The sequence below is a fragment of the Orycteropus afer genome, unplaced genomic scaffold, assembly GCF_000298275.1.
Source record: "Orycteropus afer afer isolate SDZICR_OR568_19922 unplaced genomic scaffold, OryAfe1.0 scaffold00002, whole genome shotgun sequence".
NCBI lineage: Eukaryota > Metazoa > Chordata > Mammalia > Tubulidentata > Orycteropodidae > Orycteropus > Orycteropus afer.
In genome coordinates this window covers 16,016,104-16,034,490 of record NW_006921589.1, presented here as the reverse complement: position 1 = coordinate 16,034,490, position 18,387 = coordinate 16,016,104, and the positions used below count along the sequence as shown (strand labels likewise).

The window sequence follows — 18,387 nt, the reverse complement described above, 5'->3', positions numbered from 1 at the left end:
TCTTGATGTCATCTCACAATTCATCTGGTTTTTTGTCACTGGCATTCAATGCATCTAATCTATTCTTTAGATGGTCTCTAAATTTAGAAGGGATAAATTTAAGGTCATATTTTGGCTCTTGTGGATTTGTTTTAATTGTCTCCAAGTTGAATTTGCATATGAGCAGTTGATGGTCTGTTCCACAATGAGCTCCTGGCCTTGTTTTGGCTGAAGATGTTGAGCTTTTCCATCGCCTCTTGCCACAGATGTAGTTAATTTGATGCCTGTGTACTCGATCTGGTGAAGTCCACATGTATAGCCACCATTTGTATTGTTGCAAAAAGGTATTTGCAATGAATAAGTTGCTGGTCTTGCAGAATTCTATCATGTACTCTCCAGCATAATTCTATCATGCAATCTCCGGTGTCATTCTGTCACCAAGGCCAAATTTTCCAACTACCGGTGATTCTTCTTTGTTTCCAACTTTTGCATTCCAGTCACCAATGATAATTAATACATCATGATTGCATGGTCGGTCAATTTCAGATTGCAGAAGTTAATAAAAATCTTCAATTTCCTCATCTTTTGCTTTGGTGGTTGGTGCATAAATTTGAATAGCAGTAGAATTAACTGGTCTTCCTTGTAGGCATATACATATTATCCTATCACTGACAGCACTGTACCTCAGGATAGATGTTGTAACATCCTTTGTGATGATGAATGCCACGCCATCCCTCTTCAAACAGTCAATCATATGGCTGTCTGATTCAAAATGGCCAAAATCAGTCCATTTCAGCTCACTAATGCCTAGGGTGTCAATCTTTATGCGTTCCATTTCATTGTTGACAACTTCCAATTTTCCTAGATTCATACTTCACACATTCCATGTTCCGATTATTAATGGATGCTTGCAGCTAATTCTTCTCAATTTGAGTTGTGCCATGTCAGAAAATGGAGGTCCTGAAAGCTTTACTTTATCCATGTCATTAAGGTTGCTTCTACTCTGAGGAGGCAGCTCTTTCCCAGTTGTACTTTGAGTACCTTCCAACCTAAGGGGCTTGTCTTCCTGCACCGTATCAGACAATGATTCCAGGACTGGATTTGGTTATATTTAACACTTTTATAAGCTGAAAACAGCCAAGTATGTTTGTGTCCTATTGCACTGTTTTATTGCTAACCTTTCATTCAAAGAAAAATTTTTCCCACATTTGTGCATATTTCACATATTTGCATATTCCAACAACATAAATTCTTAACTTTCTAAAAACGAGCACCCACATACAAAACCCGGAACTCTTTTCCCTTATTATAATTGTTATTTTTGTTGTTGTTATGTGCCGTCGAGTCGGACCCAACTCATAGTGACCCCTCTTTGGGTTTCGGAGGCAATATTACTATGGAAGACGATTGCCCCATCTTCCTTCCAAGGAGTGGCTGGTAGGTTTGTACCACCAGCCTTCTGGTTAACAGTCAACTAACACTAACCCTAACCCTAACCCTTATTATAAAGACTACCAAAAACCAAACTTACTGTCGTTGAGTCATTCTGACTTATAGTGTCCCCTCCTTGGGTTTCTGAGGTGCTATCTCTATGGAAGTAGACTGCCCAGTCTTCCTTCTGAGGAGTGGCTGGTGGGTCTGAACTGCCAGCCTTCTCCTTAGCAGTCAAATGCCTTAGGCACTATGCCACCAGAGCTCCTTCATAAAGACAAGCTCTTCTGAAATATCATTAGCAATAAACATCTTTATAAAAACAATATAGAACACTGCAATTAAATACAATAATGGTTATTTACCAAATATGATTAAGCTTTTTTGCATAAATGAACTTATCAGGTACCTAAAGCTGTCCCTTTTGGCAACTAAATGTTGTTTTAAAAAAAAAAAATTAGCCATCTGTAATGGAACTCTAAAATGTTAGCATTTTCCTTGCTTCTTTTTCAGGTTTACTGAATAAAACCATTTAAGGGATGACTGTGATAACCCAGCCACCACTATAATAAGTTTCTGGGTATTATAGAGGCAGAGTTATACACAGGTGATGAGTAACACAGGGAAAAATGGATTTGACTCCAAAGTTGTTCTAGAAATTAAAATCTTAAAAATATCACAGATGCCTGATTTTTATCTTCTGCTATGTGCTCATAAAGTAGTCTGAAGGACACATAATAATATGTCATTACACAAAACAGAATAGACTGGCTGAAAGTATAACAACTTCCAAAATCAAAAACCGTCAAGGAGACTCCTCACAAGGGATTTTCTCTTCACCCAGGTGTGCTGCAACACTCTGGTAGGTTCTAAGCAAGACTGCCCTGTCATTTGCCTTCAAAAGATTATCTATCACTTCTGCAGTACTAACACGTCAGGACATGGCATCTTCAAGCCATTGTTCTGTTTCGTAAGTTTATCATATGACATGAATTACAGTAATCTTTACCATTTAAGAATTTGTGCTATAAACTTTACCATTTAAGAATTTGTGCTATGAACTTTGGAAGTATTATTCTAACACCTACAAACTCTCAGGCAAGAGGCAGGAGGCATATATTCAACTCAAAATTTTAAAAGGAGGGCGGGAACACAGTCAATTAGTGATTTAAAAGACAACAGACATCAACTTTTCTTAAATGTACTATATCTGAATTTGCCAACTAATGACAGTAACAGTATTTGATATTTAAGGCCAAGAATATTAAAATGGATAACTCTAGCAAGACTCTAAAAAAACTGACAATCTGACAAAAATTCTGTGAAGCAATCTTCAACAACATTATCTTCAACAAACATTATCAGGTTAAATTCACCAAAACAACATCATGCCACCACATTTTTCTGTCTTAATATTTTATTTTGCCTGTTTTTATGCCCTATGGGCCAGCTGCCCATTTTTGTACCTAAAAATTTATTGGTTTACATATTGTCTATGGCAACTGTTACACTGTGTCAGAAGTGTTGAGCAGTTTTAAGGGAGATCATATAGCCTGCAAAGCTGAAAATATTTTATTTTGGCCCTTAAAGAAAAACAATTGTTAACCCTGGCCTAGATGCCAGTCCCTAGAGATCCTCCTTAATAAATATAAATTATCCTTATGGTTGGAAGAAAATTCTGTACCAATTTAAATGGATGATTGCCTGGGGGTCTGAAAATAATTCCCAGAAAGCAAAATGCAGACACTCAAGCAGTATATATTCTTCTCTATTAGTCAGAGAAATAAACAAAAATTAGTCATTATTATGCTAGCATATTAATAATATTAAGATTATAACAGCTTCCACAAAAAAATGACAAAAATATAAGATTTTTTTAAAATCATGCTTTGCAAACTAAAATGTAACCAGGGCCAGCTCAGAAAATTCAAGTTATCTAAGAGATATTCAATCCCTAGCATGCAGTCATATTGCCAGTTCCCCAAACTGACATCAGAAGCAGCGTATGCTCCATTAGTTTGGGAGATAAAATAAGAAAAAAAGCACCAACACTAGGGAGCAGCTCATTGTTGTGCTTTTCTCTTTCTTTGCACACAATTAAATAGGGGAATCCCTAGACCACACTCAATATCTACTCAATGTTCTTCCCAGAATGGGTTTATGTCGCCTACCAGACTCATGTATTGGGACTTCCAAGGGGTTGCTTCCAAACTTAACAAATTTCTCTCTCATCCAAAAGACCCAAGCTTTCTCTGGGTGAATTTGCAATATAAAGGCACTGAGAGAACATAAAAGCCGTACCTTAATAGAAGCAATATGGAGCAAAGTCTCTCCTCTATGATTTCTCTTCACAGCCATACGGCTATTGGGGGACAGCTTCATTGCTGAGGGGCTAGACATCATTCGTCTGTAACTGGGACTATTCAGAGCAGAAAGTGGCATAGCTGGTGAGAGACTAATGGATTCATCTGACAGATTACTGTTTTTTCTCCTTAATTTGCGACCAACTTTACGTTTGCTTGAAGGTGGGGAAGAACACTCAGGCAATGGGTCTTCTGAGAGATCTGTTTGCATGACAAGATCTCTGCTGGTGCTCTGAGCACTGCTTCTACATCTCTTAGAAATGGGACTGGAAAGTTGGCTGTGACGCTCTCGTTTGCCATCACGATCTAATGGCAAGGGTTTCTTCGATTTCAGATCATTTTCCCAGGGATTCTCCTCAGGAGTCACTACATCATCCTTGCTCTCAATTTCAGGAGACACTATTTGCTCAGCCAAAGGTAAAGAGATTTCACTAAAGCTTCCAAAACCTTCAGATTCTGCTGTTGGGTCACTTGCTAGTAAATCAACTTCACCACTGAGCTGAGCGTTCGCAGTGGCAGATGGCTGGTCGCTGAAGGACACCAGCTTTTCCTTAAATTCTTCTTTTGGGTCAGGCTTACCACCTTCCTTTTCCTTCTCCAAATTCCATTCTTGGTTGATTTCAGCTAACGTTTTCTTTTTTTGCTTTCTCTTAGATTTTGTAGAAGCCTTTTTTTTAGCCTTTTCAGAAACATCTGCTGGAGGACTTGTGGAAACAAATTCATACATGGAGGTCTGCTGAGCATTTTCACCATTGCCCATCTGAGGCTGGGTTTGCACTGAAACTTTACTCACAACATATCTGACCTTCTTACTTCGAGGACTAAACCACATTTTTATTGAATTCTTCTTGTTTTCTGCATCACTGAATATATTTGTCTTACTTATGTCATCTTTCAAATCTGATAGAAAAAAAAGAAAAGAAATCTGTTATATGATGTTACTCTCTCCCATCTTTGACCTTTCAAAGAGTACTGCTTATAGTTCTCCTAAGTATCATTGCCTATAAGTTTGTCATCCTGTGATGGCCTGCATGTTGCTATGATGCTAGAAGCTATGCCACCAGTATTTCAATACCATCAAGGTCACTCGTGGTGGACAGGCTTCAGCGGGGCTTCCAGACTAAGGCAGACTAGGATGAAAGGCTTTGTGATCTCTTCTAGAAATTAGCTACAATTTAATCCCAACAGAGCACTGCCTACCTCTCTTGCTTTGGAAACATCATCTTGAGGAATCAATCATAAAAGAAGGGCATCATGCTTGGTGAGGTACCAAAAAAATTCATAAAATACCTAAACATAAACCTGATCTCAACTCCTGTTCTCTTCTCCTCACTAACTCCACTCCAGCCATATACATGTCTTCAAACACACCAAGTATGTTTCTACCTCAAAGCCTTTGCAATCACTGTCACTTTGCCAGAAAATTTCTTCCCCAAATAGCTGCATGGCTTACTCCTTCACCAACTTCAGGCAAGTCATTGCTCAAATGACACAATGTTTTATGAAACTATCCTTTACACTATTTTAAACTTATAAACCCTTACCTCTTACATATTTTTATTTATGTTTTTATATCTTGTCTGTCTCTCCCATGACAATGTAAGTTCCATGAAGGCAAGAAATTTGTCTCCACCTTGCTATATTCCCAGTGCCTGGAACAGTATCTGGTATATAGTAAGTGCTCAATTAATATTTATTGAATGAATGGATCTTATAATCCACGTAAAGCAATATGGGTCTCACTCAGATCAAATGAAGAGAAAGGATATAATGTTTTACACTTTAGAATGATCACTATGTCTAGCAGGAACTTTAGAAAGAAAAGAATGGACACAGTGAGACCAATTAAGTGGCTATCATCCACAAGAAAGTTCACAATGGCTCTAACCAGCATTAGAGCAAAAGAAATGATAAAAAGTGTCAGATACGAAATCTAAAAAGGTTACCAGTTAACTATGCCAAGAGAGACTGGGAGACAAAAAATTATGGCATAAAATATATTTAAGAAACTGAAAAGATGACGAGAATGCCTAGCTTACAGAGTGAAAGGAAAAAAGTGGTATAAAGATAAGGACCATACAAGGTCTTCCTGGCAATGTTAACAACTTCAACACTTTAGGTTAAGAACAATGGAAAACCACTAAGTATTTTGGGTACGTTAGAACGCATGACTAGATCAATGTTTGTATCTGTCTGCAGAGTACATAAACAAGTTATAAGATAGCAAGAGGAAATACAAGAAAAATTAGTAAGAGGCCAAGTAGAATTGGCTTATTAACAATTATTAATTGAAGATAATAAGTAGAGAATGATGGATTGGGAAGGTGATGGTAGAAAAATAAAGGGTAGAATCATTTTTAATACGCTTAGATAAAATTCACATGATTTTATGATGAATTTCATACAAGAAAAACTAGATGTTGTTCAGTTACCACCACTGAGTACTCTAACCAGGGTCACAATAGATGGTGCTGGAGAATGAGAGAACAATCGGGGGCAGAACTCAAATTCTTATTTAAAAAAGAAAAAAGAGAGAGAGAGAGAAAGAGAAACCAGAAGAACTGAGAAAGGAGGACTCCCTGAGACTATCACCCTGTAACACTATCCAAGCCTATCCCCTGAGACCCCCTCTGAGTGAAACAGTGTAGTGGAATATAAAATAAAGGATATTACTTGTAAGATCAACGCTCTACTTAAAAGACCATCAGCATGGGACCAAGGAGTGAACAATTACTTAAAAGCAAGGACGAGAAGATAAGGGAGGAAGGGACACTAGAGTACTGCAAACGGAACAAACAAAACACAATTAAAGAGAATGCTGACACACTGTGATAAATTGAACTAATGTCACTCACTGAACAATTAATGGGAACCTAACTTGCTGTGTAAACTCACCAAAACTCAGTATAGTATTTTTTATAAAAGAAACAGCCAAATGCACAATTTTGGTGACAGAGCACTGGGGAGTGATTTCAGCTAAACAAGTACCAGGCCTTCTTGGCAACTCATCCTGTGTGTGGCCCTGGGCTAGGGTCTACGTCTCCTGACTATTTTTGATTAGCTTTACACAGCAGATGGATAGCAGCCACCTTTGATCTTGTCCAGATGTCAGTCTGCTGCCTTCCAGCTCAAGTCTCCTAGAACTCACATGGCCACATGGAGTCAGTTTTCCCTTCTTCAAGGAAAATGCTAAAGTGATCTAACAGGTGGCATGTGTTTTGTTCTTCATTTTTGAAAGAAGCAATGGACATGCCAATAGAAGATGTGTGGAAGGGTAGAGAGAGGCTTCCTGACTGAGCAGTGTGGGTAAAGCTTGAACCCTGGCTCTGGTAAATACTCTGAGTGACCTTGGGCGAGTAAGTTTCTCCACCTACAAACCTAAAATAAGAATAGTATCTTATGCAATGGGTTGTTGTAAGAATTAAAAAAAAAAAAAATCAGTACGAAGTATTTAACAGTCCTGGGACATATCAACGTATTAAAATGTTACCAAGATGATGTTCTAAGAAAGACTCAGGACTACTGAAGACTCAGAGGTTAATCTTCTGGTAGTTTATGAAATTTTGTATTTTACTTTTTTAATTTATTTTAAATATAGGTGATGACATTGTTTATTAAAAACATGTCAAAATCCCACGTAGAAATAATTAGTCCAAGGGACTAGTATACCATGCGATCCTCAGCTATACGACTATGAGACAAGGTGAACTAGATGGTGCACGGCTACCACTGTCAACCGCTCAGGAGGATCTATGTAGGAGATCCTGGATAGAGTAGGAGAACAACGTGGAACAAAACTCAAAATCATAAAGCAAAACAAAACAAAAAAAACAGGCACCAGGTTTGGTGGTCTGATAGAGCCTGGTGGAACCACTGAGACTATGGCCCCTAGCTGCCCTTCAGGTCTGGAATTGAACCCACTCCTGTGGCTTTTAGCCAAACAAAAGACAGGCATATGAGCTGAACATTTACATTAGGTAGATACACTCCTTGGAGAGATCAATCATGGGAGAACAGAAGGGCTGTGTGTACACGAGGAGACAGCTCAGGGGGGCAGGAGTACATAGGAGGGATGGACACAAGGAAGAGGTAAGTGTGGGGAAGAAGTGGGAAGAGAGCTGTTGCACTGTGGGAAACTGCAGTCAATGTCATGAGACAAAGTGTATGTGCACTACTGTATGGAAAATGAATTTGCGATGTACACTTTCACCCAAATCAGAATAAAAATTTAAAAAAAAAGAAGTCAAAATCCTTAAGTCCTCAGTATTTATACCATAGCATACAAAATGCAGAATTAGGCATTTAAAGAGAAATTAAGGCTAATGTTGCTGTTGTTAGGTGCTGTTGAGGTGGCTCCCACTCATAGCAACCCTACAGACAACAGAATGAAACACTGCCCAGTCCTGCACAGTCTCACAATCCCTGCTACGCTTGAGCCCATCATTGGAGCCAACGCGTCAATCTATCTCGTTGATTGTCTTACCCTTCTTTGCTGATCCTCTACATCCCAAGCATGATATCCTTCTCCAGGGAATGGTCCCTTCTGACATGACCAAAGTCAGTGAGACAAAGTGTTCTGGTTTGTGCTGCTCTGACAAGAATATACCATAAATGGGATGGCTTGAAGAAACAGGAGTTTATTCTCTTACAGTCTGGAGGCTAGAAGTCCAGATTCAAAGTGCCAGGCTTGAGGGGCTGGGTGAAAGCCCCTCAACCTTGAGCTTCAGTTCTGCCTCCTGCTCCCAGCCCAATGAAGCTAGAGGCATTTCTTCACTCAGCTGCTGGCTGCTGAGGCTGACAAGCCCAAGGTTGACAAGTAAAAAGGCACAGTCCTGATGTTACCAAACCACAGGGTAGGCCATTCATTCAAGTCCATTGAAAGTCCCAAGGTCGGCAGAGCATGGCAGGCTGATGAACAACGACATAGCTACGTGCAGGGTGAAAGCATGCCATCAGCTAGAGACCATTCCCAAAGCTGTTTCTTATATACTGAAAGCAGACCACATACCCAAAGCAGCTACTCAGCTGCACCAACAGATTCCACCATGGAGTTGATTACCAATCTCACCAGGGGGAATAACTACATTCAGCTGCCCAGCCACTCACTCAAGCAGGCCCAGCCAAGCTGACACACAAACTAATCACCACACAAAATGTGGCTGTCCTTGCTTCCAAGGAGCATTCCAGCTGTCCTTCTTTGCAGGCAGATTTGTTTGTTCTTCTGGTAGTGTGTGGTTTGTTGCTGTTGCTGTTGCTGTTGTTGTTATGTGCTGTTGAGTTGGAACCGAATCACAGCGATCCCCCCTTGGGATTCCGAGGCAGTATCACTATGGAAGTAGATTGCCCAACCTTCCTTCCGAGGAGTGGCTGGTGGGTTTGAACCACCAGCCTTCTGGTTAGCGGTGAAGTGCTTTAGGCACTATGCTACCAGAGCTCCTCAGTATTCTTCACCAGCATCACAATTCAAAGGCATCAACTCTTCTTAGGTCTTCTTTATTCACACTGTCCGGCTTTTACGTGCATATGAGGCAACTGAAAACACCAGGGCTTGAGTCAGGCGCACCTTAGTCTTCAAAGTGACATCTTTGCTTCTTAACATTTTAAAGAGGTCTTTTGCAGCAGATTTACCAAGTGCAATACAACGTCTGATTTCCTGTTGCTGTTTCCATGAATGGTGACTATGGATACAAGTAAAATGAAATCCCTGCCTGGCATCGTCTTTTCTCCATTTATCATGATGTTGCTTATTGGTCTAGTTGTGAGTTCTGTTTTCTCTATGTTGAGGTGAATCCATACTGAAGACTATAGTAGCCAATCTTGTAGATAAGGCTTGTAAGTGGTAGCAAACACACCATCTATTAAAAAACCTAAGTCTAAAAACACAATAAATTTCTTACTCCAGTGTACCTATTTTCTAACTTGAAAAGGAGTAAGTGAAGAGAGGGCATATTCATGTAATTTACACATACATAATAATTTCCCTAATCATCCAATAATAACAATTTTACTCAAGAACATTTTAATTATATATCTTGGTATGACTGGCAAGGACCACAACAGCAAACATGACTGCAAATTTTGGAATTTATGCAGCACCTTCTAAGATAAGACTGTGAAAAGTGAAAACAACACTGCTGGAACATAAATCATACTATTAACAGCTACAACAGTTTTTATGGGTGAGTGCCCCTAAACATGATAAATTATCATATTCATTCCATGCAGAAAAATAGTGGTCCTTCCTCCACATTGTAAATTTCTTAATGATGCCATTTAAAGAATTCTATTCTCTGAATTTAAATATTTCAGAGTATTCTACAAAGAATCGAGGAATATAGATGTACATGTTCCTAAGGAGCTGCTTCAGCCAAGTTTTTCCTTAAAATTTAATAATAAAAAAAATAAAACCTGTAGAAAAGAGAGGCAATTAGAAAATGTGATTTAGCTATCATTAATCTACATCAAAGGATTATAATGGTGTACACTGTGTATCTTTCAAATTATTCTCTATTATAGGTTTCACAACAGAAGTTGAGAAATCTCTTTGACAAACTAGTCTCTTATTAAAAATCAAAGACAGCAATTTGCTACCATCTGTGCAACATTAACGCCTTCACTGAAGAATGATTATTTTGTAAGTTAAGAAGTATTCAGTTCCATTTAGAAAAACAACAGCAACACAACCACTGAAACACTCATTTCATCTATTATAAAAAAAAGGTCATAGTATACATGAAACACTATGTAATTCACAACAGAAGACTAGCCTCACTCCATAAACTGAAAGACAGAAAAGGAAATTGTGCATCTATGAAAGCATAATCAAAGTTTGTTTTATTTTTTTTAATTGTCACCAACACCAACACACGCTTCACAAAACCTGACCAGCACCTGCAAGGTCTCATTTAATATGATGGGGGGCAAAGGAAATAAAAACTTAAATTTAACTCCATTAGCAGGAAGCAGATTATGTTATAAAGAATAAGGTAAAATTATCCATAAATGGTTGTCAGGAAAATTTATGAGAGACAATCTCTTCTCTTTAAAGCACACTGAACCAAGAAAAATCTGTTCAAGTGTTTAGAAGCTCATTTTAGAAAGTATTACTATAAATCAGGCTTCTTTATCTCCAGTATACCATATACTATGTCCATGATTTGACAAGTTCTCCTAATTACCCACCTTAATTACAGTAATTACACATTTTTATAGTAAATGCAAGTAACAAGGTTCATTTGGAAGATAAATCGTGAACTACAGGGTTTTTTCAAAGAGAGAAAATGTGGGAGATGCTCAACCCTTTCAGTTAATTCATCATCTTCAGCACTTGACCGTTTAACAAACTCAGCTGATTTGGGAGCCAGACCTTAGAGAACACTCAATCAAACACTCTTATGTTATAGGCTCCTCATTGGAAAGAGGCTCAATCATCACTTCTCCAGAACTATTGGTTCCCTCCCTCTGCCTATGTTATAGTTCACCTTATGTCACTTTAGGTTTAGAAGTATTTTACTAACACTTAAGGCATTGCCTAAAATATGTTAAGTAGATAATTTAAAAAAAAAAAAAAAGAGAAATACTCCAAGAAGAAAAAATTCTCAAATGTCCTTCAAGCTTGGTTTGTTTTGGGAAGACACGGGTAGGAAAAGTTGGTGAAGATGCAATTTACATTAAAATAGAAAGTTTTGCACCATGGTGATTACAGATGTGGGTAGAAACTTGTACTTCATTATGTTTATACTCTAGATTTTTATAATCTTCTAGCAAAAGAGCAAAAGAGGATGTTGCCAATATAAAACAGACTGTTTAAGCTACTATCTAAGAATTTGCTTTAAAAACATTTTAATTAAGTTTAGTTTTGGGGATATGATTTAATCTTAGCTTTTGTTGTTGTTTTAGCACCACCAAGTTTTATCGATTCAATTCAACAAGCATGTAATGAATACCAATACCCCTAATGAAAGCACTGTGCCAAAAGAAAATACTGACAAAGGAACTTACAAGATGACCACCTGAGTAACCCAGGTCCTCTAATTCCTTACCTAACAGAATAAGTGAATGAAATATGAACTTCCAGCTCCTAAAATTCTAATGATATGGTAACCAAACAACAAAAATGCAATTCACCTTAAATAACAGCACACTTTATCATAAAAGAATGGAGTCTAAATGCAGGAAACAATTAGTCTAAAGGACTAATGGAGCATGTGAACCCCAGCCTCCAGAACCCTGAGCAGGAAGAACTAGATAGTACCTGGCTACCACTACCCACTGCTCTGAAAGGAATCATAAGAGGTCTCAGATAGGGAGGGGGGAAATGTGGAACAAAACTCAACATCATAAAAAAAGATTAGGCTTACTGGTCTGATGAAGAAAGACTGGTGGAATCTCTAAGACTGTAACCCTTAGAACCCTTCAAGCTAGTAACTAAACTTAACTCTTGTGACTCAACTTCAGTCAAACAATAGACAGACTTATAAGGTTAACAGTAATATCAGGAGGGTATGCACTCATTCGAACAACCAAGCACATGAAATCAAGAGGACAGCACTCGCCCAGGGATAGAGCTAAGAAGGTGGGAGGGGATGGGAAGGAAGAATAAATGAAAGGGGGGGGGGGGTACAGGGAGGAAGTGGGAAGAATGTTGCTACAGTGGGGGATTGCAGTAAATGTCACAAAACAGAATGTATAAGGATTGTCAATGGAAAAGCAATCTGTTCTGTAAACTTTGACCAAATCACAATTAAAATGGAAAAACAATAGTCTAAACTAATACAATGATCCAGAAATACAATGATCCAGATATGGCTAAGGATAACTATTCATAGGCAGACAATGATTTCAATTCAACTTTTTTAAAAGAGATCTCTGGTCACTAAAACTCAGAGCGTTTCTGCCTTGTCTTTATTTTGTTTAGTCTACTTCATCTTTTGTAGCTAATAAAGCATTATGTCAGATGTCTAAGAACATAAGATTTAAAAACAGAAATCTAATAATTTTACATGAGTATTATCAATCATTCACAGCATCCTGTCAGTCAAGAAAAGGATCCCTTATAATCACAGGCTAAAATGACGTAATCTGGTCAATAAAATGACAATTCCAATATCCAATGACAAAGATTCAAAACACTACTGTCTTTCCACAGTTAATTAGTTCTCAGCAGAAAGCACAATGGGAAGACATACAATTAATACACCGAGTCTAAGAACAATTTGAAAAACATTAACTCCCATTTGAATAGAAAAGAAGAATATTTGATTTTCACTGTCTCGAAATGTGCTCATCTAATTAATTCAGCCTAGGAAAGTGATCCTTGGAAGAATGTATTCTATCTTTTAAAAGCGTATATAAGTGAGTTAAGCACTACTAAGGACAAAATCACTGGCCGACTCGACGGCAAATAACAACAACAACAACAACAAATATATATTAGAGAAAAAGTACCAAAACTGTAAAAAGCAGGCACCACAGAGTGGTGAAAAGGTCTGGACAATCAGGAGAAATGGGTTCTCTCAACTCTGGTATTAACTACATGTATGGCTTTGGTCAAGATCACTTAACCTCTCTGGACCTTGGTTTCTCATCTATAAAATAAGGAAGTTAGACTTAACAATCTCAAAGGTAACTGTCATTTATCAAAATGATTCTAAACACTACATTGTTGTCAGGTGCTGCTGAGTTGATTCCAAGTCAATGACCCTGTAAGACAGAGTAGCACTGTCCCATAGGGTTTCCTAGGCTGGGATCTTTCTGGGAGCAGATCACCAGGTCTTTTCTCCTCCATAACTGCTGGTAACTTACAACTACCAACCTTTTGGTTAGTAGCAGAGTGTTTCAACCACTGCACCCTAAACACTATAGATCTTTGTTGTTTTTGTCGTTGTTATATGCCATCAAGTCAGACCCAACTCATAGCGACCCCTCCTTGGGTTTCTGAGGCAGTATCACTACAGAAGTAGATTGCTCAGTCTTCCTTCCGAGGAGTGGCGGGTGGGTTTGAATCGCCAGCCTTCTGGTTAGCAGTCAAACACCTTAGGCATTATGCTACCAGAGCTCCTATAGATATTTACAAAAATCTAAACTATGTCATTCAGAATTCCTGATATCTCCTTTTACACACTTTATATGACAGATAAGAATTCTTCAGTTGCTTAACCCAGAGAGGCAATGGTATTTCTTACCTGAAAGTTTATTGTCATGCAGTAAATTTCGAAGCTTACTATAAAGTTGGATCATGTTGTCCAACTGTCTATTTATCTTCACATCTTGTATCCAGGCTGGGGTACAACACACTGGACATTCAGTTCCAAGGCAATCACTTACACAACCACTGAAAAAAAGATGAGGGGAAAAAAAAAGAAAACCATCAAAGAAGCATTCAGCAGGATCTGAATTCTAAAAAATAAATAAATAATAAACCATCAGTGTTTGATCAGAAGGAAATGAAGCAGAGGCTTTTCTAAGAAACAAGAGTCAACTGTAAAATACTTGCTAAAAATTGTGTTTTTGAAAGATTGTGATTCACACACACATGTGCACACATGTGTACAATTTAAATCTAAAGTAAGTTATGTAATTTGCTACAAAGAAACTTGACTTAGCCTGAAATTAGGCTGCATAATTTTTTCCCCCAAATAAACCTATAGCTTCTAAAGGACAAGTGTACAGAGAGGGCCTTAAACAAATGGAGCTAATATCTATTACATAGCCGCCATACATCTCAACTTTTTCTATCTAAACCTAACACTCTACTTCATGGAAATATCTAAAATTATTGCAGAGACTTGGGAAAGCAGCTTTTTGTTGTTTTGGACAAATGTCCAAAGACTTTAAACTTACTTCTTTTTGAGAAAGGATCTTTGGATCTCTTAGACAATATTATAACCTGTAGATCTGTCTATTTTAGATTTTATGTTTGTTCTATAAATGTTCTCGTATTATTTTATGTACATTAATCCAGAATTCTGGAGAAATACGGCATCTCTCATTACATGTGCATTATTTATTCAATGAGCCAATATTTTCCAAATGACCAGTGCATTATATCACAAAACTATGCTAGGGAAAAGAATCGTTCAAACTACAAGATGAAACAATGGAATTTAATGTAACATTGATATGCTTTCAGATTCCACACTGCAACTAACCTAAAGAAACTACTACTTGTCAACTTTTGGTGTAGAATCTATGACTAGCCACAATTACCTGAAAAACTAGTAAAATATTCCTTTTTCCCAACTACAGATATGTATGAAGCCAGATTTTCTTCATAGACTTCCACAAAAGCAACATAGGGTAACAGACGGAATCCATACACAGCTAGTAGAATCTCTCTGTCTTCTAGTCAGCCAGCCATTAGAGATTGGCAAAAATGTAAAGCAATGCCAGTTTTCTAAGTAATTACCTTTTTTTTCTTTTGGTAATTACTTCTTTAATTTGTAAAATAATTATTTTTCCTAAAAATGGTTATGTTAATATATAATTGGTTTATTGTTATTTTAATGAATCGATATTTTTAAAATTCCTCCACTTAGTGCTGTATCTGTATCTCTACCTACACCTCTATATTTTATACTAAAAGACTCACTGCTGTCGAGTTGGATCCGGCTCCTAGCGACCCCGCCTTGGGTTTCCAAGGCAGTATCACTACGGAAGTAAATTGCCCAACCTTCCTTCCAAGGAGTGGCTGGTGGGTTTGAACCACCAGCCTTCTGGCTAGCAGTCAAATGCCTTAGGCACTAAGCCACCAGAGCTCCTATATATGCATGTGTATATAAAATATATAAAAAATAAATAAAATATATTTTATACACATACACATATACAAATGCTTTTCATTTCTTTTTAAAATATCTAATTTTATTTATTTTGTTGTTGTTATTGAGAATATACATAGCAAAACATACACCAATCCAACAGTTTCTACGTGTACCATTTAGTGACAATGATTATGTTCTTTAAGTTGTGTAACCTTTTTTACCTTCCTTTTCTGAGCTATTCTGGCTCTTTTTTTTTTTTTTTTTTTTAAGAGCTTGTTTTACATTCAATGTTACATGTACATTTAGTTTCACTCCCCCTTTACCATGCCCAACCCTAACCCAGTCTCCTCTTCTCTCTGCCCAGTAACCTCCCCCTGTGCCCCCTCACATTTATGCAATCCTGATTGTCCTGCATTTCCTCAATTTGAATGTTGGTCTTCCGGTGCCCCTTGGTCTACTGCTCTAAGGGATGTATTACCATGGAGTATGTGGGTGCATCATCCTGGGTTGAGTGGTCTGCATGTACACCTTGTTAATTATTGAGCTGAGAGCCAGCCCCTGGGAGTGAGGATACAAATGCTTTTTGTCATCCTCAATTTTTAAGAGCATAATGAGGTCTGATTACAAAAAGTTTGAGAAACATCACCATATGGCTTCAATGAATTTATACTGAAGAGAACACATGGACTACTTTCATCAGGAAAATACTTTGAAATAATTATCAATACTAACTATGTGTTCCATCCCATCTTTTGCCCTCTTACCTTTGTGTTTTAGTTGGGCTGAGAGATATTAGAACTATCTTTAAAAACTGCATGCTAGGCACTTAGACCCCCTTTACACCAGGAAGTAAACTTACCCCCATGGCTCAACTCTCAGCCAAATGACAAGACAGCCTCTGAGATGAACAATACCAGGAAGGTATGCACTCATTAGATCAACCAACCATAGGTGATCAAAAGGGCAGCATTTCCTTAGGGATAAAGCTCAGAAAACAGGAAGAAATAGGAAGAAGGATGAAGGGAAATGGTCAACAGAGGGAAGAGGTGGGCAAAGTGCTATGGAGACTGCAATGAATGTCACAATACAAAATGTGTATGAAGTGTTGAATGGAAAATCAATTTACTTCACCCAAATCACAATAAAAAATAAAACTGCATGCTATGTACAGCACTGCCCAGCAGTTTTAGGTAACTCTAAATCTGCCACGACCATAAACAGCTGTCCTAATTCTTAGCATCACATAATCAAAATGAACCAAAACTATAGAGAATCACTGATATTTTCCTATGATAATGTCATATACAGATGGCCATTTTCTCTTTAAAAACATTCCTTTGCATTTTTAAGTCAGATGTTGCATGAGGGCGCATTACACTGTGAGGTCAGATCTTGGCCGAAAGTAGAGAACATCAGAAAGATGTTTACGTTTCCATTGTGTGGATCATGACAAATTACAGATAACACTGAGAAGAACAGGAATGGCAGAACATTTAATTATGCTCATGAGGAGTCTGTACCTAGACCAAGAGGCTGTCATTTGCAAAGAACAAGAGGATACTGCATGGTTTAAAATCAGGAAATGGTGTGCATCAGGGTTGTATCCTTTCACCACACTTACTCAATCTGTATGCCAAACTAGTGATTCGAGAAGACTGGACTACATGAAGAAAGGGGCATCAGGTGTAGAAGAAGACTAATTAAACAACCTGGGACATGCAAATTAAACAATCTTGCTTGCCAAAAGCTAAAAGGACTTGAAGCACTTACAGATGAACATCAAAGACTATGGCCTTCAGGATAGATTACACCTCAACATAAAGAAGACAAAAATCCTCACAACTGGACCCATAAGCAACATCACAATAAGAGAGAGAAAATACTGATGTTGTCAAAGGATTTCGTTTTAACTAGCTCCACAATCAACAACCATGGGAGCAGCAGTCAAGAAAACAAACGATGTATTGCACTGTGAATCTGCTGCAAAAGACTTCTTAGAATATTTAAGATCAAGGATGTCACTTTGAAAAGTAAGGTGCACCCGACCCATGGTATTTTCAATAGCCTCATATGCATATGAAAGCTGGACAATGAGTAAGAAACACCAAAGAAGAACAAACCAATCTGTCTTGGAAAAGTACAGTCAGAGTGCTCCTTGGAAGCAAGGATGGTGAACTTTCATCTGTTGTACTTCAGTCATGTTGTCAGGAGGGACCGTTCCCTGGAGAAGGACATCATGCTTGGGAAAGTTGAGGGCCAGCATAAAAGAGGAAGACCCTCAAAGAGATGGGCGCACACAGTGGCTGCAACAATGGACTCAATCAAAGCAACAGCTGTGAGGACGGCGCAGGACTGAACAAGGGTTTCCTTCTGTTGCACAGACTTGCTAGGACTCAGGACCACCCTGACAGCACGTAACAACCTAACCACAGCATTCTGTTCTAGCAGCCTTGTCAGTGACCTACGGTATGTGAACCCGCTGTGCGCCAGCTGGAACAGGGGGAGGACTGGGAGTAGGCATCATTTCATAAGAAGGTCATGGAAGGTCCTTTCAATGAGGTGACATTTTAGCTGAAATTTGTCAGCCTCACAGAAATGTGGCAGAAGTAGTACTCTCCAGGCAGAAGAAATAGGAAGTTTTCAAGAAGCAGGAGTGAATCCATTGTGCTTAATAAACAAAAAAGGAGTGTGTGACCGAACAGTGTGAGTCCAAGAAGTAGCAGGAATGAAGACCTGTACAGGTCTTGCAGAATTTTGGGCAGACTGGATTTTACAACAGGAAGTCACTCAAGTATTTGAAGCTGGGGAGTGATAAGGATATGATTTATATGTTTTTAAAAAATCACTGACAA

At 38.2% G+C, this 18,387-nt stretch overlaps 1 protein-coding gene across 1 annotated transcript in view; it reads right to left on the bottom strand.

Annotated features, from left to right (window-relative positions):
* Positions 1-18,387, bottom strand: part of BARD1 (BRCA1 associated RING domain 1) — a 95,914-nt gene that overhangs the window by 52,118 nt on the left and 25,409 nt on the right. The window contains exons 3-4 of the mRNA XM_007959939.2: positions 13,958-14,106; positions 3,712-4,673 (exon numbers count right to left, since the gene is read on the bottom strand). Coding sequence (XP_007958130.1) covers positions 3,712-4,673; positions 13,958-14,106 — 1,111 coding nt within the window. The remainder of the gene's footprint in view (positions 1-3,711; positions 4,674-13,957; positions 14,107-18,387) is intronic.